The sequence below is a fragment of the Staurois parvus genome, unplaced genomic scaffold, assembly GCF_062004578.1.
Source record: "Staurois parvus isolate SC_StPar_1 unplaced genomic scaffold, SC_StPar_1.0 ptg000092l, whole genome shotgun sequence".
NCBI classification, from domain to species: Eukaryota; Metazoa; Chordata; class Amphibia; order Anura; family Ranidae; genus Staurois; species Staurois parvus.
The window spans coordinates 230,892-257,634 of NW_028317888.1; the positions used below are offsets into that span (position 1 = coordinate 230,892).

General features: G+C 46.8%; 1 protein-coding gene across 1 annotated transcript in view; it reads right to left on the minus strand.

Moving 5' to 3' along the window:
* Window positions 1-26,743, minus strand: part of LOC149468092 (uncharacterized) — a 34,930-nt gene that overhangs the window by 3,729 nt on the left and 4,458 nt on the right. The window contains exons 2-3 of the mRNA XM_089670663.1: window positions 12,558-12,699; window positions 10,271-10,973 (exon numbers count right to left, since the gene is read on the minus strand). Coding sequence (XP_089526789.1) covers window positions 10,271-10,973; window positions 12,558-12,699 — 845 coding nt within the window. The remainder of the gene's footprint in view (window positions 1-10,270; window positions 10,974-12,557; window positions 12,700-26,743) is intronic.

A 26,743-nucleotide genomic window follows, 5' to 3' on the forward strand; every position in this document is an offset into this window, starting at 1 on the left:
AGTGGTATTTATACTCTGAGAGCACATGGGTTCAGTGTCTTTCCTCGGAGAGGATTGCACCAGCCAGGCTGCCTCGCCTGGCACTTGCTGTTATGTGGCCTCGGGTGGGTGACCTGAGGGCCTGAAGTTAGAGAGAGTGACCCTGATTCTACAGTAAGCTGACTGAGGGGAGCTGTCTGCCAAAGCTCTGTCTGGTATCACTGGAGAGAGTGGCTTGGAAGATTGGAAGGAGGCAACCATTCTGTCCTTGGACCTGTGAGTGCAAACTCTGAGAGATCTGGGGGGCTCTGTGTGCTTGTTACCCCTCTGGTGCTTGATAGTCAGCCTGGGTCTGAGAAAGGGAGCCCTGCCTAGTGTTCTGCAGAGCTTGTCCAAGTATTGCTACTGCTAATGGGACTTGGCTCTCCTACAACTACTTGCTGCTATTTGTTACTGAGAAGTCTGCTATCTACTGTCAGCCGAGACTTCACAAGTGTTCTACTAAGAGATCAGCTAGATGTCCTCAGTGTGAAGAGTTCTGATTCTGGAGGATCCGACTACATTCCCCATCCCTATCCCCAGTTCTACAATAAACTCCAAACACAAAACATCCCCTAGACTGGTCATTGGAGACAACGAGCAGAAGTGTGTGTGTTTGCCTTGTGTGGGGCAAAGCAAAGGGAAAACGGGGGCAACATTCAGCTCCTTCTGAGGTAGTGCTACATGAAGTCAGTGTAAAGTGGAAGCAGTAGATCTGCAGGGAACTGCATCTTGAGCACAAAACACTTTGTTGTATATGGATTTGCATATTGTTCAGTATTCTTAATTTACTGGCAAACAACACAAGATCAATTGAAGTAGGTGTAAAGTGGAAGCAGTAGATCCACAGAGAATAATATTTTGAGTTGGGATGGGCTGACGGTTCAAGTCAAACATAAGATCGACTCGAACATTAACTGTTTGAGTGTTCACCATTATGCAGGAAGTTTGCCCGCGTGCCCAAACAATGTAAAACATGCTTTGTGATTGGCCAAAACATTGCACCTGACCTGTGGTCAGGTGCAATGCTTTGGCCAATAACAGGTGAGTTCTCAGGGAGAGCCATGATTGGCCAAAGTGCTGGCCGTATTATTGAACCACAACATGCAGAAGAAGTGGTGGAGTGGATAAGTCAGTCATCCTCATCCTCTGTCATCCAGGCTCATACTATTTTGCCTTCCACCACAGCTGCCAAAGTGTCCTGTTCCTCCGGCTCCTTGTCCACCACAGCTGCTCCTTCCGTAGCCCCACCATCATGCATGGAGGAGTCACCAGAATGATTGGATCATAGTGTCAGTCCCATGCTGCTGGAGGATGTGCAGCAATCTGAATGCTGTGATGTTGGGTCCCAGGATGAGGAAAGGAGTGACGTGAGCCTAGAGAGAGGGGGCGCCAGTGAGGGAAAAGAAATTGTCAGTCCTGTTCCCCCAGCCGCAGCACACTGCCAAGTTGGCCCCATTGATGAGGAGGATGGGGATGATGAGGTCACTGACCATACTTGGGTGCCTGAGAGAACAGAGGAGGACAGTGAGGAGGAGGCAGAACTCCAACAAGGCAGGAGGTCCTCCAGGGACAGGCATAAGGGCAGCCAACCAATGGCATCCCATGACAGAGCTCCACAGGTGGGGGGCGCTGCTGACTCCAGGCAGACTTCCACAAGTTCTCTGGTGGGGGCTTTCTTCAACACATGTGCAGCATTGCTGTTTGCAGTCTTTGACTGAAGCAGACCAAGCGTGGCCAAAACACCAGCCACTTGGGCACCACATGCTTGACAAGACGTAGGATGAGCTGCCATGCAGCCCGCTGGTAACAGCACCTGAAAGACCCAGAAAAAGTGCAGACTTCTCCTTGCTCCTCATCTGGGATCTCTACTGTAAAACGTCAGGTCTTCTCAACAGCCTCCACTGAGAGGAGTGATGGTACAGCAGTGGGTGGCCCATCTGACAGCAGGACACCACCTGTTGATTTCAGCAGGAACATTTCACTACCCCATTTGCTGAACCGTGAAAAATAGACTGTCCCACCCATCCACATTCTATCCTGGCCAAATTGCTGCGTTACAACTGCTGCCTTTCCATCTGGTGGACTCTTCCCCCTTCCGGGAATTTGCAGAATGTGCTGTATCACAGTGACAGGTTCCGAAAAGACAATTTGTTTCATGCAAGGCCATTCCAGCTCTGTACCATCATGTGGAAGGTCATGTTTTGGCCTTGTTGGACAAGGAGGTCAGCAGCAAGGTCCACATTACTGACACGTGGTCCAGCAGGCACAGTCAGGGATGTTACATATCCGTCACGGCACACTGGGTGACTCTGCTAGCAGCTGGGAAGGATGCAGGACAGGGTTCAGTTCTGGAGCTTGTTCCACCACCATGCCTCCAAAAACCTGGTGGTGATTCTGCCACATCTGTCTGCTCCACCCCCTCCCCCTCCTCTTCCTCTATGGCCTCTTCTGCTGAATTGTCCTCTCCACTGGCTTCTGCTCACCCAATGAATCAAATTCAAAATACTAACAACTTACAAAACCATCCACAACTCTGCCCCCAGCTCCATCACCAACCTGGTCTCAAAACACCAACCAAACCGCTCCCTTCAGTCCTCTCAAGACCTCCTGCTCTCTGGCTCCCTTTTCACTGCCTTCCATGCTCACCTCCAGGACTTCTCCTGAGCCTCTCCCATCCTATGGTACTCCCTACCCCAATCTGTCCGACTATCTCCTACTCTATCCACCTTTAGAGGATCCCTGAAATCCTTCTCTGTAAAGAAGCCTCTCCTGCTTCTAATGAATACACTGTGTTTTAGTTCCTCCATCGGCCCATTGCCCAGTTATGACCTTTGTATCACTTCACCCTCCCTCTTAGATTGTAAGCTCCCACGAGCCGGCCCCCTGATTCCTTCTGTACCAAATTGTATTGTAGCTGTACTGTCTTCCATCATGTTGTAAAGCGCTGCGCAGACTGTTGTCACTCTATAAATCCTGTATAATAATCCGATGATAATGATTCTGTACTGAAGTGTACCCTGGATACAGCATTGTGCTAATATCAGGATCACAATGTCACCAAACATGCTATGAATGAATCTCATTCTGATACTAGTGAGCTGTGATTGGCCCACAGCTATCACATGGTACCTGGGCCAGTCACAGCACCCTCTACTATGTCATGTAGTGGTAGCCAATCACAGATCACTAGTAATCACAGCTGTCATGAATGACACTCTGTATAAAGCATTGCTGACACGGTGATCATCATTGTAAAGAGAATCCCTGATCCCCCCCAGAGTAGTGCAGTGCTGCTATGGACACTACTCTGAGGGAAAAAAAGTTTAATAAATTGAAAATGTTTTTATTGTTTTTTTTTGGTTCTGTTTGTTATCATACTGTCACCAGTCAGGTCCCTGATCACCACCACATCAGTCACGTGATGACGCTGTACTGCGCTGGTGAGTTTGTAGAAAAAAACGTGAAAAAATATTTAATTTCTTTATTTTCCCAAAAATTGGGACCAAAACTGCCAACTTCAAAAAAACTAGGATTTATTTTTACCAAAGACGTAGCAGAATACATTTTGGCTGAAATTTATAAGGAAAAATTTTTTTTCCTTTTGGATGTTTTATAACAGAAAATATTGGGGGGTTTCTTAAATGTTCATTTTTTTCATTTATATAATAAAAAATAAAAACCTCAGTGGGCATCAAATAACACCAAAACAAAGCTCCATTTATGTGAAACAAATTCTATATATATAATTTGCACAAATTGTTGCATGACTGAGCAATTACCAAGTAGCGTAGTGCCAAATAGCAAAAAATAACCCCTCCCTACTGGGCACTTATACCCCCTTCCTGCCCAGGCCAATTTTCAGCTTTCAGCGCTGTTGCACTTTGAATGACAATTGAGCGGTCATGCAACACTGTACCCATATGAAATTGTTATCATTTTTTGAGACAGATAGAGATTTCTTTTGGTGGTATTTAATTGCTGCTGGATGTTTTATTTGTTGCGCTATAAAGAAAAAAAGAGCAAAACATTTGAAAAACGTTTTCTTTGTTTCTATTATAAAATTTTATAAACAGGTAAGTTTTCTCCTTCACTGATGTGCGTTGATAAGGCTGCACTGATAGGCAGCACTGATGGGCGGCACTGATATGCAACAATGATGGGCACTGATAGGCGACACTGACTGATGGGTACTGATGGGTGGTACTACTGGGCAGCACTGATGGGTGGCTCTGCTGGGCACAGGTGGATGGCACTACTAGGCACTGCTGGGCACAGCTGGTAGGCACTACTGATGATCGGTGCCGATCCATCCTCTGACAATTGCCGGTTATTGCCAGTACTTTCCTCATGCTGTGACAGTGTGAGGAAAGTGCAGCCAATAACCAGCAACTGCATTTCCCGGTGATCTGCTGTCATTGGACACAGCTGATCACGTGCTAAAAGGCCGCTGTGATTGGCTTTTTACCACATCACATGATCAGCAGTGTCCGTAGGATGCAGAGATCACCGGGTGCACGCCCCAAGGGTGCGTCTCTGTGAGGACATCATATGTTGCCCTCCCAGGACTGGACAACCATGCTGTAGCCGTCATTCAGTTATACGCAGTTGACAAGCGGTTAAAATGGATCTGCACTTCATCTGAACACCACACACCAAAAATACTATTTAATTCATTGGTAATATTCAAAGCAAACTCCCCCATCCATCCATCCATCCATCCATCCCTCCGTGTCTTCAGGATTTATTTTGCTGAGAAATCATTTTGAAAAACATCACCCCAGCATTTCTGTCAGTAGCCATCTTGAGTAAGGGCAGATGATTCCTGTAGCATTTACTTCCTGGAATCCATCAGCCCTTAGCTTAGGCATTGGCTGAGCGGAGAACCCTCCCTCCCCTTCCGAAGACTGTTGGAGTGTATGACATCATTTTCCTAGGCAGGAAACCAGGAAGTGAGTAACAATATGTAAAAAAAAAACATTCAAAACAAGTAAATATGATCTACTTTCCTATCTATATACGGATGCTAGCAGTGTAAGGACTAGAAATAGTCAATGCTGATTGGGAGAGTGAAGTTCCACCTTAAGAGGTTAAAGTGATTTCCTATAATCATCAGCTCCATCTAGTGGCCATAATGCTGTATCTTCCCTGAAATACCTCCTGATGTAAAAATAGTGCAATACAATAATATGGCCACTAGATGGAGCCAATGATGATGTGAAATAAAATACGGCCAAAACCCGTCCCAGCTGGGTGAACACGGCTCACATTCCTTCAGCTCATTGTTTTATGGAACAGACCTCCAAGTGTGACATCTCCCACCACAAAATATACTCCGACCCGGTCCCACACTTCATCCATGAGAAGGAAATAAACCACGCTAGGACTCCATGTACAGACTACGACTCTTCCTCTCCGGGGCAAACATGGAACACATGACCCTACACATACGTGATCCCACTGCCGCCATCTTGGATTCTGGAATGCGAGTTGTTTATATGATATGAAGAGCTTGATTGTCATCTTTTCATTGTAAGTCCATTTACCACATTAACCCCTCCCCCTCCAGAGCATTTACCCCACCTTCCTGACCAGGCCATTTACCACATTAACCCCTCCCCCTCCAGAGGATTTACCCCACCTTCCTGACCAGGCCATTTACCACATTAACCCCTCCAGAGGATTTACCCCCCCCCCTTCCTGACCAGGTCATTTACCACATCAACTCCTCCCCTTCCAGAGGATTTACCCCCCCCTTCCTGACCAGGCCATTTACCACATTAACCCCTCACCCTCTGGAGGAATTACCCCCTCTTCCTGACCAGGCCATTTACCACATTAACCCCTCCCCCTCCAGAGGATTTACCCTCCTCTTCCTGACAAAGCCATTTACCACATTAACCCCTCCCCCTCCAGAGGATTTACCCTCCTCTTCCTGACCAAGCCATTTACCACATTAACCCCTCCCCCTCCAGAGGATTTACCCTCCTCTTCCTGACCAAGCCATTTACCCCATCAACCCCTCCACCTTCTGAGGATTTGCCCCCCTTCCTGGCCATGCCATTTACCACATTAACCCCTCCACCTTCTGAGGATTTACCCCCCATCACGGTATAGGGGCCCCGGCCAATTATTAATTCCTGAATAATGATCCTGAGTGTCACGAGTTCTCTGCCAGCCCAGTTATTAATTCCTTGTTCCTTTAATCCCTCCTGGCCATAGGAAGAGCATCCTCCAATTAGTATTCTACTCCTGTGTGCCAAAGGCCCCTAGCTGCAATTAATGTGTCCCCTCCACAAAAGGTCCCAAATTCAATTAGTGTATCCTCCCCATTGTTATCCCTTTTACAGCTACAAATCCAATTATTGTGTTTCCTTGTCCATCCTGTCCAGTCTTTTGCCTAAATATAATATCCTCCCCACTGTCCTCCTGTTTACAGCTACAAATTCAATTACTGTAGTTCTGTTCCTGTCCATTCTCTCCATTGTCATCCAAAATGTCCCTAAACTCAATTAAGGTAGTCCCTCCATTGTCATCCTGCTAATGACCCCCCTCCACCTCTCATCCTGCTCAGGGGGTTTAAGAGGTCAGTGTTGGTCTCTCCTGATGAGCCATTCTGCTGTGCAGCCACTGAGGGGTCCAACTGTAGCTGGACTCTAGTGGTCCAGGCTCTGCCTGAGCCCCATTGGAGGAAGGGGGACCCCAGAAGCCGCATCAGCTCTACATGAGCTTACCACACCAGCTCTGCCTGAGACACTGCCAGCTCTATCTGGGACACTGCCAGCTCTATCTGGGACTATCACACCAGCTCTGCCTGAGACGCTGCCAGCTCTATCTGGGACTATCACATCAGCTCTGCCTGAGACACTGCCAGCTCTATCTGGGACTATCACATCAGCTCTGCCTGAGACGCTGCCAGCTCTATCTGGGACTATCACACCAGCTCTATCTGGGACTATCACACCAGCTCTGCCTGAGACACTGCCAGCTCTATCTGGGACTATCACACCAGCTCTGCCTGAGACGCTGCCAGCTCTATCTGGGACTATCACACCAGCTCTATCTGGGACTATCACACCAGCTCTATCTGGGACTATCACACCAGCTCTATCTGGGACTATCACATCAGCTCTTCCTGAGACGCTGCCAGCTCTATCTGGGACTATCACATCAGCTGTGCCTGAGTCACTGCCAGCTCTATCTGGGACACTGCCAGCTCTATCTGGGACTATCACACCAGCTCTGCCTGAGACGCTGAGAGCTCTATCTGGGACTATCACATCAGCTCTGCCTGAGATGCCGCCAGCTCTATCTGGGACAATCACACCAGCTCTGCCTGAGACGCTGAGAGCTCTATCTGGGACTATCACATCAGCTCTGCCTGAGATGCCGCCAGCTCTATCTGGGACTATCACATCAGCTCTATCTGGGACTATCACACCAGCTCTGCCTGAGACGCTGCCAGCTCTATCTGGGACTATCACACCAGCTCTGTCTGAGATGCTGCCAGCTCTATCTGGGACTATCACCTCAGCTCTGCCTGAGCTTACCACACCAGCTCTATCTGGGACTATCACATCAGCTCTGCCCGAGACGCTGCCAGCTCTATCTGGGACTATCACACCAGCTCTATCTGGGACTATCACATCAGCTCTGCCTGAGACGCTGCCAGCTCTATCTGGGACTATCACACCAGCTCTGCATGTATGCCTCTCCTGTGTTATCTGACCTGTTTATGAACTGCCTCTTACCTCCCTGTTGGACTACAAACTGCTGTAGAGACTTTAACTTTGCCCATCGGGGCTGAATTACAAAGTATTCTGGGCTCTCTCTCTCTCCACTACTCCCCATTGAGTGATTTTTGTCTCTTTTAATAAAGCTTTAAATGTTTGCCCTCTGCTTTGTGTGTTCTGTCCTGCCTACCCTCCCTCACACCCCCCCCCCTTACTGACAAGGCCATTTACCACATTAACCCCCCCTCCGGAGGATTTATACCCCTTCCTGACCAGGCCATTTACTACATTAACCCCTCCAGAGGATTTACCCCCCTCCCTGACAAGGCCATTTACCACATTATCCCCTCTGGAGGATTTACCACCCCCCCCCCCTTCCTGACCAGGCCATTTTCTTGTGATACGGCACTGTGTTAACTTCACTGACAATTGCACGGTCATGCTACGCTGCACCCAAATGAAATTTACATCCTTTTTTGCCCACAATTGGATCTTTCTTTCGGTGGTATTTGATCACCTGTGCATGTTTTATTTTTTGTGCTCTAAAAAAAGACGACAATTTTGAGAAAAAAAAATATTTTGGACTTTTTGCTATTAAACAATAAAAAAACAAATTTCATCATAAATTTCAGCCAAAATGTATTAATTGGTGTTTGATGACACCATGGAGAGTGTCTTTTCTACTATATCACAGTCTATCTGCACAGCGATCTGATGGGACGCAGCACTGCCATCCTCTGAGATGGGGGTTGGAGGAAAGCTGGAGATCTTGGATTGATAGACAAGTGCTGGGTGATCCCTCTGAATTGGGGGTCATAGGATTCTGGGAAGCCCCCCCCCGGTGTTGTACCCTGAAGTGCTGTGTGCTTCATCATGGAGAAGTGTTGGTGGCATCCACATCTGTCATTTCCCTCATAATCGGAGAACCACACAATTCATTGTTTTTGGCTTCACACTTGCTTTATTTTTTCAATTTATGGTGAAACATAAGAGATTGATAGATTTCCATCGTACTATTGTATTGTGACCACTTCATCCATGTCTCTGGGGACCTCTGATCTCCTGGACTACTGCTTCTTCCACCACTTCATCCATGTCTCTGGGGGCCTCTGATCTCCTGGTCTACTGCTTCTTCCAGCACTTCATCCATGTCTCTGGGGGCCTCTGATCTCCTGCTTCTTCCACCACTTCATCCATGTCTCTGGGCACCTCTGGTCTCCTGGTCTACTGCTTCTTCCAGCACTTCATCCATGTCTCTGGGGGCCTCTGATCTCCTGCTTCTTCCACCACTTCATCCATGTCTCTGGGCACCTCTGGTCTCCTGCTTCTTCCACCACTTCATCCATGTCTTTGGGGACCTCTGATCTCCTGGTCTACTGCTTCTTCCACCACTTCATCCATGTCTCTGGGGGCCTCTGATCTCCTGCTTCTTCCACCACTTCATCCATGTCTCTGGAGACCTCTGATCTCCTGCTTCTTCCACCACTTCATCCATGTCTCTGGGGGCCTCTGATCTCCTGCTTCTTCCACAACTTCATCCATGTCTCTGGAGACCTATGATTACTTGCTTCTTCCACCACTTCATCTTTGTCTCTGGGGACCTTTGATCTCCTGGTCTACTGCTTCTTCCACCACTTTATCCATGTCTCTGGGGGCCTCTGATCTTCTGGTCTACTGCTTCTTCCACCACTTCATCCATGTCTCTGGGGGCCTCTGATCTCCTGGTGTACTGCTTCTTCCTCCACTTCATTTATGTCTCTGGGGGCCTCTGATCTCCTGGTCTACTGCTTCTTCCACCACTTCATCCATTTCTCTGGGGACCTCTGATCTCCTGCTTCTTCTACATCTCTAGGGGCCTCTGATCTCCTGGTCTAATGTACCTTCCATGATGAAGATCAGCCATGGAGTATATCTGAGGTGTATATCAGGGTGTGCTTCTTCCCCACATGAGAACTGGGATGTCCACCAACATTTCCCACACTCAAGGCACTAATACACGTCCAGGGTTGTGTGGGACCTCTGATGTACAGGAAGATAGGACTTCAGTGAGGTACATTTCCCTCACTCAGGACAGGAAAGTGGCTTCTCCCTGTGTAAAATCTCTGATGTCTGGAAAGATGGGACTTCTGCGAAAAACATTTCCCACATTCAGGGCAGGAATATGGCTTCTCCCCGTGTGAGACCTCTGATGTAAGTAAAGATTGGACTTATCTGAAAAACATTTACCGCACTCAGAACAGGAAAGTGGCTTCTCCCCTGTGTGAGATCTCTGATGTGTGTAAAGATGGGACTTAACTGAAAAACATTTCCCGCACTCAGGAGAGGAATATGGTTTCTCCCCTGTGTGAGATCTCTGATGTATGTAAAGATGTGACTTCTGTGTAAAACATTTCCCACACTCAGAACAGGAATACAACTTCTCCCCCGTGTGAGATCTCTGATGTATGTACAGTTCAGACTTCTGTGAAAAACATTTCCCGCACCCAGGACAGGGATATGGAATCTCCCCCGTGTGAGACCTCTGATGTCTGGAAAGATGATACTTATCTGAAAAACATTTCCTGCACTCAGGACAGGAATACGGCTTCTCCCCCGTGTGAGATCTCTGATGTTTGTAAAGATGGGATGTCTGGGAAAAACATTTCCCACACTCAAAACAGGAATACGGCTTGTCCCCTGTGTGAGATCTTTGATGTGTGAAAAGACTGGACTTCACTGAAAAACATTTCCCACACTTAGTACAGGAATACGGCTTGTCCCCCGTGTGAGATCTCTGATGTGTGAAAAGACTGGACTTCACTGAAAAACATTTCCCACACTCAGAACAGGAATATGGCTTTTCCCCCGTATGAGATCTCTGATGTTTGTAAAGATTGGACTTGTCTGAAAAACATTTCCCGCACTCAGGACAGGAATACGGCTTCTCCCCCGTGTGAGATCTTTCATGCACATTAAGACCAGATTTAGATTGCAATCTCTTCCCACACTCAATGCAGGAGAAGCTCTTCCCTGTTGGAAGGCCGGTCCGGTCTCGCACAGTCTGAGGTTCCTCAGGATACGAGGAATCCGATGGTCCATCTACACTGGGTGGTGCCGGATGGACATTGGAGGGAGCCGGGTTTTCTCCTGGACTATACTGTGTGATGTCCTCATCTTCTATTTTCCAGTCTGGAGACAAAGTGAGACAATCCTCGGAGGTTTTCCTCATCTCCCGGCCATGGACTAAAATACAAAGACAAAGAGGATTACTAGACAGGAGCTGATTGGTTCCCCCAAACCAGGACTCCGCCCACATCGGGCAGCTTGGTCTCTGAGGAGCTTACAATTCCACCCTCAAGGGAACTAGGAAATGGCTCCTCTGATCTCCTACCAGGTCATTTCTTTATTCATGGACCTTAGTCAGAGAGTGAGGAAACAACCAGAACTGTCTTTTATAGGAGGGACAGTGATGAGGGGATTATAGGACGAGGGTCCCCACCCCCTCTATCACTCATCGCCATCTTCCCAACACAAGAAGTACTGCACTTCCTTATTTACTCCATGATTTAGTCATGAAGAACAGCAGGGCTGAGCCCCACCAGAGGTCAGAGAGTGAGGATGGGGGGAGAACAACCAAGATGAAGACTGGACTGATCCTGAAGACCACCATCATTGGGGTATTGACTCCTCCCTCATCCTGAAGACCACCATCATTGGGGTATAGACTCCTCCCTCATTATCACTTTCTGTTTAAGGGTCCAAAGTTGGAGGATGTTATCACATTATTATCACCATGTAAAAGTCTGTGCTCCAATCACATCATCCGATATAAAATGTCCAGCTGGTAGGAAATGGGGGGAACAATGAGAATCCATATTATGTGTATATATAGCAGTGGGGGGAGGGGGGAGCAGAAAACAAAACTATGTAATGTACAACAGAGTATATAGTGCAGGGGCCAGGAGGATGTAATGTACAACATAGAGTATATAGTGCAGGGGTCAGGAGTATGTAATGTACAACATAGAGTATATAGTGCAGGGGTCAGGAGTATGTAATGTACAACATAGAGTATATAGTGCAGGGGTCAGGAGTATGTAATGTATAACAGAGTATATAGTGCAGGGGTCAGGAGTATGTAATGTACAACAGAGTATATAGTGCAGGGGTCAGGAGTATGTAATGTACAACATAGAGTATATAGTGCAGGGGTCAGGAGTATGTAATGTACAACATGGAGTATATAGTGCAGGGGTCAGGAGTATGTAATGTACAATATAGAATATATAGTGCAGGGGTCAGGAGTATGTAATGTACAACATGGAGTATATAGTGCAGGGGTCAGGAGTATGGAATGTACAAAATAAATTATACAGTGTAAGGGTCAGGACTCATAATATTGGTATTCAGCAATCAGTGGAAGCTTAAATGTTTACTGTAGACAAGTTGCAGAGGTCCCACACCGGTGCCTCCCATCTCCTGAGACTGCACTCAGTGACTTGGGTCTGAGACACTACAGACATATCCCTCCACCCGGCACAGCCAGCAGACCACAGAGCAAGGAACCCTGGGAGAAATGTTCTGTCAGAGATCTTGCTAGAACCAGATATGGGGCCGGAGACCCAAAGTACATGTCCCAGGTGCCTAGGTTAATGCTAATGGTGAAAACGTAACATTTTGCAGCCAGCTGAACCCCAGAATCTCCAAAAATCCAGTCTAGTTACATAAATTGTGTCTTACAGACTGATATTGCCAAGTGTTGACTCTACTCTGGACCAATCAGTGAGCAGTATGGGTGGAGGAATGGATTTAGTGTTCATGACCCACCTGTGCTGATCTCTGTAGGAGTGTCCTCCTCTATAAATGTCCCCGTTATTCCATCCTCCTCCATAGACTGCTGATCATCCCTCACATACGCCTCTTCTTCTTCTGCTTTCACCTCAAATTCTATATCGATTGGATCTCCACTCTAAATCAAGGAAATGAGAGAAAATATCATCTGTAAAATTTAAGGTCACATAAAAATCCACACATTGTCTCCACAAGCTCATGTTCTAGATTCTCCATCCCACCAACCTTGTAACAGTGAGGGATGGTGTGACCTTCCTGTGTGGAATCCCGGGAATACAGAGGACGGGGACATCTCTCTGGTGGGTTCCTGTAGCTGGATGACTCCACCATGGTGTCCTGGTACAGATCTTTGTGTTCTTCTAGAAGCTCTGACTCCTCCATCCCCCCATCCTCATCCTCCTCCTCTTTTATCTCTTCTTTAACCTCAACTTTAGGATCTCTCAGGTTTCCACTCTGAATATATAATAAAAATGCCATCAATGGTAACAATGCAGATAATGTACAGATCCTAATGATACTATCAGTGATTGGATAATATCCCAGAATTCCCGGCACCGCTCACCTCTCCTGTCAGCAGCTCCATCATCTTCTTGGTGACTTCTAGAATCTTCTGCATGTTGTGTCTCTCAGGGTTTAGGGAGTCACATGTAGGCACTGTGATGGTCATATGATCACCTGACTTCAGAAGAGGAAATCTCTGTATTGAGGAACCAATAGGAATATCATGTTAGACTCCCAGAATCCTCCTCACCTCTCTGGTCAGGTCTGTGTTTTATTAATAGAGATCAGAGTGATGTCATGTGACCTCCCAGAATCCTCCTCACCTCTCCGGTCAGGTCTGTGTTTTATTAATAGAGATAAGAGGGATGTCATGTGACCTCCCAGAATCCTCCTCACCTCTCCGGTCAGGTCTGTGTTTTATTAATAGAGATGAGAGTGATGTCATGTGACCTCCCAGAATCCTCCTCACCTCTCCGGTCAGCAGGTAGATGATCTCCAGGGTGAGGTTTAGTATCTTCTCAGTCATGTGACTCCGGTCCTCCTCCATCCTCATTGGTGCCATCATGTGATCTATACAGGTCTCCTTGTAGACGGATAACTTTGGGAAATGAAAGTAAGAATGATTTGGATGGTATTGGTCACACAATAATAGGATGTGGATGTGAGGGGGGAATAGGAGGGTTGCTGGACATTGAAGTACTACTCCCCCCATGGGAAGACATTTAGTTTGGACTGTTTAGTGTTTACTACAATTTTGAGGTCCGGGGCCCCTTTTCTCTGTTGGGTTTGTTTGGTCTCTGAACTGGTTTTGATGAGTATTAGATCTGCAGACAAGGAATGATAAATCTGATCCTTCCTATGACTAGTTTGCTCTGAGGCAGTGCTGTGAGGTCAATGTCGGCTCATCATGCAGGGATGGTCACTTTACATCACCCGACGCCCGGGACATGTAGTTCTGGGGGCCGGGCAAGTATTGTTTTTATTCTTTATCCCTGCTGAGGGCAAGCCGCAGGGCTCTCCTTTCAGGTGCCAGCCTCTGCCACCCCGTGTGTGTGATCCTCTCCTGTACCTACTCTGCTTCCCCGGCTCTGCTTGCCCATCTGTGGGCCCGGGTCAGCGGGTGTCGGAGGGTAGAGGGGATGGAGGAGAGCGGACACGTTCACTCCCTTCTTGTCCTGACCCAGAAGTGACATTATGACAGATTTCCAGACCATCGAGGCCGGCAAAGAATGTAATGCGATGCGATGTGCACTACATTACATCCAATGGAGTACAGGGGAGACATTGGGGGTCCTTTAGACCCTGGATGTCTCAATAAAGAGAACCTGTCATCAAAAGTCATCTCATAGAGGACTTTGTCCCCTTAAGTAACAATGTTTTTACTTAAAAATGTTTTAATTGTAAACAATTAAAGTTACAACCAAGTACATAACTCCTCCCTTTAAAAAATTTTAAGGCCTCCCCCACCCCCACATATATGCACACCCAAACATAAGAGCACACGCTGGAGCGCCTACACGTGATAACATTGATTGTGATACACGTTACATATCGCCGGTCACACCAGAATGAGAGGATAATTCTAGGAGCAGACCTCCTCCGTACTCTATACTGATGACCTAGAAGGGGCTATAAATGTGTCCCCTATAGATAATACCGGGGACTAAAGGTTGTCACCATTTCAGCACACACAACTTAAGGTTTGACATGTTGGATATCTATTTACTCGCTGCAACCTCGGCTTTTATATTTTTACACATAAATGGGTCATTTATTCCTTTTTTTGTACCCTGAACTTAACAAGTGTATATTTTACTGAAATTTGACATTTCCTAGACTTTGGATAATATTTTGTGACATAAAAAATTAGAACTGCCCCTATTTTCTTCTCTAAAGTCTCTACTTTCATAAAATCGATATTTTGGGGTTTTGTATCATGTTTAGGCCTAAAATTATTATTTTAAACATGCAAAAACAGTTCTGGCAGTGAAAGGGATAAAGGATAAGCTGGACACTCCCCTTTTCTGATGAGCAGCCAATCGGTGCTCATTACACTGCAAGGTCTCTCCTCTCCCTGCTAGTCCCCGGGTGCGGTGCTGGAGACAGGCGGGGAGGGGAGGAGGAGATAAACAGCACAATTTTATACATATTAAACTTTTTAGTCGCTATAAAGCCCCTTTCATTTTTGAAAGCCGAAAACATTCCTAAAAGAGCCTCAGATTTATATATATTTTTTGTTACAAAGGAATGTTTCCTTCCTCCTGAGCAGCAATGTAAGGGGCTCTATGCTCCATACTCCTGACCCCGGCACTCCATCATTGTGTTGGCTGCATAGTGTAATGATTGCCCATTGGCTGCCTGTGTAGTGTCATCATTGCCCTTTGTAGGCCATGTATGGTCAGGATGGTCCTTGTCTTGTCTATTTATTGTCAGTGCTGTTTGTTTAGAGGACCATATTACAAGAATTTATCTCCACAATGAGGAGAATGTTCCGGCCCCAGAAGTGGGGGAATGTTCTGCCCCTGAAGGGGTTCATCTGGGTTCCCACACTATATATGTGTGTATCATCATCTGCTGGAGATAAAAGACGTCACAGTGACTATGGAGGAAGAGGACGGACATGACTATGGAGGAAGAGGACGGACGTGACTATGGAGGAAGAGGACGGACGGACGTGACTATGGAGGAAGAGGACGGACACGACTATGGAGGAAGAGGACGGACGTGACTATTAGAGATGAGCGAAGTATTCAAAAATTCGATTCGGCTGATTCGCCGAATTCGCGGAATAAATTTGATTCGAGTCGAATAAATTCGCTGCGAATTTAACTTATAAAAAGGGTGTTTCTAGGCTTCAGAGAGACTTTATATTAGTGCAGAACACTGTACCTTTAATTTAAATGCCCTTGGAGTCTGCTGGGGAAGAGAAATAATACTGTCAGTCAGTATGACATGCAGATGAGTGCCGTCGATCTTAGAATCACCGCACACTTCACTCATTTGGGCAGTCACGGGGCCAAAACCAGAGTGTGGAGCCACAGTGTGGCGGTGGAGGCAGCAGCAATGGGAGGCCATACAGCACCCTATGACAAAATGGAACCCACCAGAAGTGTGAGGAGACCTGAAAGTGGCACATGGCAGAGTGTGGCGATAGAGACAGCAGCAATGGGAGGCCGTACAGGGACCCATGACACACTCTGGACCTGGCAGCAGCATGAGGAGGCGGTACAGGGGCCCATGACAAATTACGGGCCTGGCAGCAGCATGAGGAGTCGGTACGGGGGCCCATGGCAGATTACGGGCCTGGCAGCAGCAATGGGAGGCCATACAGTACCCTATGACAAAATGGAACCCACCAGCAGTGTGAGGAGACCTGAAAGTGGCACATGGCAGAGTGTGGCGATGGAGACAGCAGCAATGGGAGGCCATACAGGGACCCATGACACACTCTGGACCTGGCAGCAGCATGAGGAGGCGGTACAGGGGCCCATGACAGATTACGGGCCTGGCAGCAGCGTGAGGAGTCGGTACGGGGGCCCATGGCAGATTACGGGCCTGGCAGCAGCAATGGGAGGCCATACAGCACCCTATGACAAAATGGAACCCACCAGCAGTGTGAGGAGACATGAAAGTGGCACATGGCAGAGTGTGGCGATGGAGACAGCAGCAATGGGAGGCCGTACAGGGACCCATGAGACACTCTGGACCTGGCAGCAGCATGAGGAGGCGGTACAGGGGCCCATGACAGATTACGGGCCTGGCAGCAGCATGAGGAGTCGGTACGGGGGCCCATGGCAGATTACGGGCCTGGCAGCAGCAATGGGAGGCCATACAGCACCCTATGACAAAATGGAACCCACCAGCAGTGTGAGGAGACCTGAAAGTGGCACATGGCAGAGCGTGGCGATGGAGACAGCAGCAATGGGAGGCCGTAGAGGGACCCATGACACACTCTGGACCTGGCAGCAGCATGAGGAGGCGGTACAGGGGCCCATGACAGATTACGGGCCTGGCAGCAGCGTGAGGAGTCGGTACGGGGGCCCATGGCAGATTACGGGCCTGGCAGCAGCAATGGGAGGCCATACAGCACCCTATGACAAAATGGAACCCACCAGCAGTGTGAGGAGACCTGAAAGTGGCACATGGCAGAGTGTGGCGATGGAGACAGCAGCAATGGGAGGCCGTACAGGGACCCATGAGACACTCTGGACCTGGCAGCAGCATGAGGAGGCGGTACAGGGGCCCATGACAGATTACGGGCCTGGCAGCAGCATGAGGAGTCGGTACGGGGGCCCATGGCAGATTACGGGCCTGGCAGCAGCAATGGGAGGCCATACAGCACCCTATGACAAAATGGAACCCACCAGCAGTGTGAGAAGACATGAAAGTGGCACATGGCAGAGTGTGGCGATGGAGACAGCAGCAATGGGAGGCCGTACAGGGACCCATGACACACTCTGGACCTGGCAGCAGCAAGAGGAGGCGGTACAGGGGCCCATGGCAGAGTGGCGAAGCGTAAGCAGCTTAAATTGAAGGCCATACAGAGGCCTATGTTAAAAATAATAACATGTTTGGGGCATGGGACTTGGCACGGGGGTGGCGGCTGAGGACACGGCGGAAGAAGAGGTGGTAGAGGCGGACATCTTTGCTGGACCAAGGATGTGCAAACGTGGAGGCAAGTTGCTGGTGCGGCTGTGCCGGCACCACGTTCACACAGTGGGCCGTAAATGACATGTACTGTCCCTGACCGTAGTTACAGCTCCACACGTCGGCGCTGCCGTGCACTTTGGCAGAGACCGACATGCTCAAAGACTGGCCCACCATCTCTTCTACATGTGAATGCAGGGCTGGCACTGCCTTTTTGGCGAAGAAATGCCGGCTTGGCACTCTCCACCGCGGCGCGGCACAAGCCATCATTTCTCGGAAAGGTGCTGAGTCCACCACTTGGAAAGGGAGGGACTGCAGCACCAGCAACTTGGACAGGAGGACGTTCAGCTTTTGCACCGTCGGGTGCGTGCTCGCAAACTGTTGTCTCTTGGAAACGGATTCCAATAAAGACTGCTGACGGAATCCGTGAAGAGGAGTAGCAGGAGAAGGAGCATCTGAACGAGCGGAAGATGCCAACGAGCGACAACTCGCCTCAGCAGAGGTGTTGGAGCCTTGACTGGCTGATAGAGGGCGATTCACGTCGGGTGACGGAGCAAGTAACGGAGCGGGTGATGGAGCGGGGGCTGGGGCAGGCAGAACCGCCGTATCTTTATCACGGTTTTACCAGGCCACCGAATGGCGACGCTGCATATGCTGACGCAACGCTGTAGTCCCAACATGGGCCCCCTGGCCACGCTTGACTTTCTGGCCACATAGTCGACATACGGCTACGTTTACTTCCACGAAAAATTGACACACCGCTGAGTAGGAAACTTTGCCCCCGCTACTCCTCATTGGCTGACTGCTACTTCCTCCGTGCACACCGGCACCACTACTGGCCGTGGTGGTAGGCTGCAGTGGAGCTGGTGCTCTACTCCGTGGCCGTTTGCCTCCACTGACACTGCTGCGACCCTGCTGCCTCCTGGGCAACCCACCGACTGTTTTGCTCGCTGGCAAGCTGGCACCCTCTTCTCCTGATGATGCGGAAGCAATAGCCTGATGACGACGAGGCTGCCAAGTGCGATCAGCCTCATCATCATCAATTAGGGTCTCCGCGTCACTACTAGCCCCCTCGGCTGCGTGTGGGTCAGGAGACAGACCTGTCTAGACCGGCTACCGAGCCACTCTCCTCGCCAGTACTTCTTCGCCTGGCTGCTGAAGAGGCGGATGTCTCCTCTCGTTCCTGACCGCCCTCTGTTAGCTCTTCCTCACTGTACAGTGGGGCTGAGCCCACAGCATGCGATACTTCGCTTGGTGAGGGAACACCAAAGGACAGGGGCAGGTAGAGGACACGTGATTTCAGTGGGCTTGCTCCCGGGCCATGCCAACTAACGGTTGTGTCTGACGTACCCACCGACCGTTGGCTGTAGGTGTCAGAGGTGACCTGGGAAGAGGAAGACGACCGAGCCAACCAATCGATGACGGCAGGGTTGTCGGTGGAGACACGACCGCTGGATGACACCGGGAGCACTGGCCTCTGGCTGCGACTAGTGCTGCCTCGACCCCTTCCTCTGCTGCCACGTTTGCTCGCTCCTGAAACATTGCCTCCTCTGCCACTCCTCTGCGTGTTGTCTGACATACTCTATAATTCAATAAGCACCCCAGTCCCTGAGTAACAATTGTAATCCCTGTGTCCCTGAGTAACAATTCTGTGTCCCTAAGTAACAATTCTGTGTCCCTGAGTAACGATTCTGTGTCCCTGAGTAACGATTCTGTGTCCCTGAGTAACAATTCTGTGTCCCTGAGTAACAATTCTGTGTCCCTGAGTAATGATTCTGTGTCCCTCAGTAACGATTCTGTGTCCCTGAGTAACAATTCTGTGTCCCTAAGTAACAATTCTGTGTCTGTCCTGAGTAACAATTCTGTGTCCCTGAGTAACAATTCTGTGTCCCTGAGTAACGATTCTGTGTCCCTGAGTAACAATTCTGTGTCCCTGAGTAACAATTCTGTGTCTGTCCCTGAGTAACGATTCTGTGTCCCTGAGTAACAATTCTGTGTCCCTGAGTAACAAATCTGTGTCCCTGAGTAACGATTCTGTGTCCCTCAGTAACGATTCTGTGTCCCTGAGTAACAATTCTGTGTCCCTGAGTAACAATTCTGCCACAGTAACGATTCTGTGTCCCTGAGTAACAATTCTGTGTCCCTGAGTAACAATTATGTGTCTGTCCCTGAGTAACGATTCTGTGTCCCTGAGTAACAATTCTGTGTCCCTGAGTAACGATTCTGTGTCCCTGAGTAACGATTCTGTGTCCCTGAGTAACAATTCTGTGTCCCTGAGTAACAGTTCTGTGTCCCTGAGTAACGATTCTGTGTCCCTGAGTAACGATTCTGTGTCCCTCAGTAACGATTCTGTGTCCCTGAGTAACGATTCTGTGTCCCTGAGTAACAATTCTGTGTCTGTCCCTGAGTAACAATTCTGTGTCCCTGAGTAACAATTCTGTGCCCCTGAGTAACGATTATGTGTCCCTGAGTTACGATTCTGTGTCCCTGAGTAACAATTCTGTGTCCCTGAGTAACAATTCTCTGTCTGTCCCTGAGTAACGATTCTGTGTCCCTGAGTAACAATTCTGTGTCCCTGAGTAACGATTCTGTGTCCCTGAGTAACGATTCTGTGTCCCTGAGTAACAATTCTGTGTCCCTGAGTAACAATTCTGTGTCTGTCCCTGAGTAACGATTCTGTGTCCCTGAGTAACAATTCTGTGTCCCTGAGTAACAATTCTGTGTCTGTCCCTGAGTAACGATTCTGTGTCCCTGAGTAACAATTCTGTGTCCCTGAGTAACGATTCTGTGTCCCACAGTAACAATTCTGTGTCCCTGAGTAACAATTCTGTGTCCCTGAGTAACAATTCTGTGTCTGTCCCTGAGTAACAATTCTGTGTCTTTCCCTGAGTAACAATTCTGTGTCCCTGAGTAACAATTCTGTGTCCCTGAGTAACGATTCTGTGTCCCCGAGTAACAATTCTGTGTCCCCGAGTAACGATTCTGTGTCCCTGAGTAACAATTCTGTGTCTGTCCCTGAGTAACGATTCTGTGTCCCTGAGTAACAATTCTGTGTCCCTGAGTAACAATTCTGTGTCCCTGAGTAACGATTCTGTGTCCCTGAGTAACGATTCTGTGGCCCTAAAGTCTCTGTGGCCCTAACTCTGTCCCTCAATACAGACAGGTCTGTCTCTCTTGAATGACCGGAGGCTAATGGAGAATTCTAAGATGGCCGCGATTTATAGCTCTACCATTACACAGTGCTGGCTGGCTGGCTGCTGATTGGCTAATGCGATCACATGTCATGAATGAATGCATTATGGGTCAGCGCGCCTTGTCTGCGCGCCTTCCCAGAGATCCCCGCTCCGTCGCCACACATGTCGCCGCCATTTTTGGGAAAATTCGATTCGTGCATCCGAAGTTTGCAAATTTTTGGATTTGTCGCGAATCGAATATTTCCCAATCTTCAAAACGAATTCCACTTCGCCATGTTCGATTCGCTCATCTCTAGTGACTATGGAGGAAGAGGACGGACGTGACTATGGAGGAAGAGGACGGACGTGACTATGGAGGAAGAGAACGGACGTGACTATGGGGGAAGAGGACGGACGTGACTATGGAGGAAGAGGACGGACATGATGGGGGGTTACTGGGTGTAAATATTAAATAACATCTTATTACCTCCTCTGCTGCCACTTCCTCCAATGTCTCTCTCTGCTTCCTGTCTGTACCTGACATCACTTCCTGCCTGTACCTGACATCACTTCCTTTCTGTGATTGACATCAATTCCTGTCTGTCCCTGACATCACTTCCTGTCTGCATTCCATAGAGACTTCCTGTGTGAGTATAGGTGAGATCAGCACCTTGTGGACCCTTTACTCCCAGCTGGGGGGCTTTGTATCCATATACCAGATGTTCTACAGGACTAAATCTGCAATCAATGTTACTGAAAAATCAAAGGGGCCAAAACCCCTCCCCCAAGCAGTCATATATTTCTGTCCCCCTTGGTGGGAGTGGAGGTGACCCCTCTATAAGGATCTACAGTCCATACACACCCAGCACAAGGCCGGGGTCACACTACCAGACGCTTCTCGGGGCTGCAGTTCCTCTGAGCTCCACAAGGTGGGGATCTCACTTCTACCCAGACAGGAAGTCTCTATGGAAGACAGGAAGTGATGTCAGGTACAGGCAGGAAGTGATGTCAGGAACAGACAGGAAGTGATGTCAGGTACAGACAAGACTTTCAGTGTGGAAGCGAAGCTGAGAGGAGAAGTGGCAGCAGAGGAGGTAATAAGATGTTATGTTCTATTTACACCCAGTAACCCCCCATCATGTCCGTCCTCTTCCTCCATAGTCATGTCCGTCCTCTTCCTCCATAGTCATTGTGACGTCTTTTATCTCCAGCAGATGATGATACACAGATATATAGTGTGGGAACCCAGATGAACCCCTTCAGGGGGAGGAGTTGATGATAATATATTTGCTCCCAAAGCTGGCCTACATGGTTCAGTTTTATCGTTCAGCCAGCGGGATGACCATAAAAACTGAAGCAATTCCCCCATCCACACATTGGAGGTGGATGGGGGAATCCTCCCCGCTGCACTCTTGTATTCTGACAATGGGGGGACTCCGCTGAGATCATCTCCCATTGGCTGAGCAATATTCTCACTTGTCTCTCAGCTCCTTCTTGCTATTCCTCGTCCTGCCTGTTGTTTCCTTGGATTGATTTTCTGTGTAGTGACCCCGGCTTGGTCTCTTGGATGCGCTCGTCTGTTGCTTGCCCTGATTCCTGGATCTCCTCCTCATCTGTCCTCCATATCCTCTTACACAGCTTTTCTCCACACCTGCAGTGACCCTGGGGGGAGGAAACTTGGCACCAGCACGCCGCCAAATCCATCCCCACCATTAGGGGCTCTGGAGACAATTGTCTGCTATTTACACTCCGTTCCTCCGCACGTCACCTGATCACATGACAGCTTACTTCCACAGATTCCGGACAGATTTCTGGATGGTAAAGGTCAAAGGTCACTCTTCACGAGAGGTAGGACACACCCAGGAACAAAGATTTGGTTTGCATGGGAGCCTCATATAGAGGACCCCTCAAATCTCCGCATCCAAATGTCCCTCCATCCAGAGTCTATATGTCCTATGACATCACACTGACCTCACAGCTCCTCCCCCCAATGTCCCTCCATCCAGAGTCAGAGAATCCTATGACATCACACTGACCTCACAGCTCCTCCCCCCAATGCCCCTCCATCTGTTTTTTTCTGATGTTCTTGGGATGTCAGCAGGTACTTGTTATTCTCACTAGCACAGTGGGACTGTTTGTCCTGTCATATGTAATGACATCAGAATTGCTTATGCCAAGCTTTACCCTGAGTTATGTGGGGGTCCTGTGTTGAATTTTGGATCCATTTTCAATTGAACTGAATGTATCTGATATTTATAGCAATTATTAGGGATTCTTTTTTGAGTGACCTCCATTGCTATTTTGTAAGAAATTTGGGCTTCAAAGACGTAAGTAATCTTCCGTGAAACATATTATGATATACTGCATTTCTGTGATCCCTTTATAATTCTGTCATTTCCGTGATCCCTTTATAATTCTGTCATTTCCGTGATCCCTTTATAATTCTGTCATTTCCACAAACCCTTTATAATTCTGTCATTTCCGTGATCCCTTTATAATGCTGTCATTTCCGTGATCCCTTTATAATTCTGTCATTTCCGTGATCCCTTTATAATTCTGTCATTTCCACAAACCCTTTATAATTCTGTCATTTCCGTGATCCCTTTATAATGCTGTCATTTCCGCGATCCCTTTATAATTCTGTCATTTCCGCGATCCCTTTATAATTCTGTCATTTCCGCAATCCCTTTATAATTTTGTCATTTCCGTGATCCCTTTATAATTCTGTCATTTCCGTGATCCCTTTATAATTCTGTCATTTCCGTGATCCCTTTATAATTCTGTCATTTCTGTGAACCCTTTATAATTCTGTCATTTCCGTGATCCCTTTATAATTCTGTCATTTCCGTGATCCCTTTATAATTCTGTCATTTCCGTCATCCCTTTATAATTCTGTCATCTCCGTCATCCCTTTATAATTCTGTCATTTCCGTCATCCCTTTATAATTCTGTCATCTCCGTCATCCCTTTATAATTCTGTCATTTCCGTCATCCCTTTATAATTCATTCATTTTCGTCATCCCTTTATAATTCTATCATTTCCGTGATCCCTTTATAATTCTGTCATTTCCGTGATCCCTTTATAATTCTGTCATTTCCGTGATCCCTTTATAATTCTGTCATTTCCGTGATCCCTTTATAATTCTGTCATTTCCGTCATCCCTTTATAATTCATTCATTTCCGTCATCCCTTTATAATTCTGTCATTTCCGTGAACCCTTTATAATTCTGTCATTTCCGTGATCCCTTTATAATTCTGTCATTTCCGTGATCCCTTTATAATTCTGTCATTTCCGTGATCCCTTTATAATTCTGTCCTTTCCGTCATCCCTTTATAATTCTGTCATTTCCGTCATCCCTTTATAATTCATTCATTTTCGTCATCCCTTTATAATTCTGTCATTTCCGTGATCCCTTTATAATTCTGTCATTTCCGTGATCCCTTTATAATTCTGTCATTTCCGTGATCCCTTTATAATTCTGTCATTTCCGTGATCCCTTTATAATTCTGTCATTTCCGTCATCCCTTTATAATTCATTCATTTCCGTCATCCCTTTATAATTCTGTCATTTCCGTGAACCCTTTATAATTCTGTCATTTCCGTGATCCCTTTATAATTCTGTCATTTCCGTGATCCCTTTATAATTCTGTCATTTCCGTGATCCCTTTATAATTCTGTCATTTCCCTGATCCCTTTATAATTCTGTCATTTCCGTGATCCCTTTATAATTCTGTCATTTCCGTGATCCCTTTATAATTCTGTCATTTCCGTGATCCCTTTATAATTCTGTCATTTCCACAAACCCTTTATAATTCTGTCATTTCCGTCATCCCTTTATAATTCTGTCATTTCCGTCATCCCTTTATAATGCTGTCATTTCCGCGATCCCTTTATAATTCTGTCATTTCCGCAATCCCTTTATAATTCTGTCATTTCCGTCATCCCTTTATAATTCTGTCATTTCCGTGATCCCTTTATAATTCTGTCATTTCCGTCATCCCTTTATAATTCTGTCATTTCCGTGATCCCTTTATAATTCTGTCATTTCCGCGATCCCTTTATAATTCTGTCATTTCCGTCATCCCTTTATAATTCTGTCATTTCCGTGATCCCTTTATAATTTTGTCATTTCCGCGATCCCTTTATAATTTTGTCATTTCCGTCATCCCTTTATAATTCTGTCATTTCCGTCATCCCTTTATAATTCTGTCATTTCCGTTTATAATTCTGTCATTTCCGTCATCCCTTTATAATTCTGTCATTTCCGTCATCCCTTTATAATTCTGTCATTTCCGTCATCCCTTTATAATTCTGTCATTTCCGTCATCCCTTTATAATTCTGTCATTTCCGTCATGCCTTTATAATTCTGTCATTTCCACGATCCCTTTATAATTCTGTCATTTCCACGATCCCTTTATAATTCTGTCATTTCCGTGATCCCTTTATAATTCTGTCATTTCCGCAATCCCTTTATAATTCTGTCATTTCCGTGATCCCTTTATAATTCTGTCATTTCCGTCATCCCTTTATAATTCTGTCATTTCCACGATCCCTTTATAATTCTGTCATTTCCACGAACCCTTTATAATTCTGTCATTTCCGTCATCCCTTTATAATTCTGTCATTTCCGTGATCCCTTTATAATTCTGTCATTTCCACGATCCCTTTATAATTCTGTCATTTCCACGAACCCTTTATAATTCTGTCATTTCCGTCATCCCTTTATAATTCTGTCATTTCCGTCATCCCTTTATAATTCTGTCATTTCCACGATCCCTTTATAATTCTGTCATTTCCACGAACCCTTTATAATTCTGTCATTTCCGTCATCCCTTTATAATTCTGTCATTTCCGTGATCCCTTTATAATTCTGTCATTTCCGTGATCCCTTTATAATTCTGTCATTTCCGTGATCCCTTTATAATTCTGTCATTTCCGTGATCCCTTTATAATTCTGTCATTTCCGTCATCCCTTTATAATTCATTCATTTCCGTCATCCCTTTATAATTCATTCATTTCCGTCATCCCTTTATAATTCTGTCATTTCCGTGAACCCTTTATAATTCTGTCATTTCCGTGATCCCTTTATAATTCTGTCATTTCCGTGATCCCTTTATAATTCTGTCATTTCCGTGATCCCTTTATAATTCTGTCATTTCCCTGATCCCTTTATAATTCTGTCATTTCCGTGATCCCTTTATAATTCTGTCATTTCCGTGATCCCTTTATAATTCTGTCATTTCCGTGATCCCTTTATAATTCTGTCATTTCCACAAACCCTTTATAATTCTGTCATTTCCGTCATCCCTTTATAATTCTGTCATTTCCGTGATCCCTTTATAATGCTGTCATTTCCGCGATCCCTTTATAATTCTATCATTTCCGCGATCCCTTTATAATTCTGTCATTTCCGTCATCCCTTTATAATTCTGTCATTTCCGTGATCCCTTTATAATTCTGTCATTTCCGCGATCCCTTTATAATTCTGTCATTTCCGTCATCCCTTTATAATTCTGTCATTTCCGTGATCCCTTTATAATTTTGTCATTTCCGCGATCCCTTTATAATTTTGTCATTTCCGTCATCCCTTTATAATTCTGTCATTTCCGTCATCCCTTTATAATTCTGTCATTTCCGTTTATAATTCTGTCATTTCCGTCATCCCTTTATAATTCTGTCATTTCCGTCATCCCTTTATAATTCTGTCATTTCCGTCATCCCTTTATAATTCTGTCATTTCCGTCATCCCTTTATAATTCTGTCATTTCCGTCATGCCTTTATAATTCTGTCATTTCCACGATCCCTTTATAATTCTGTCATTTCCACGATCCCTTTA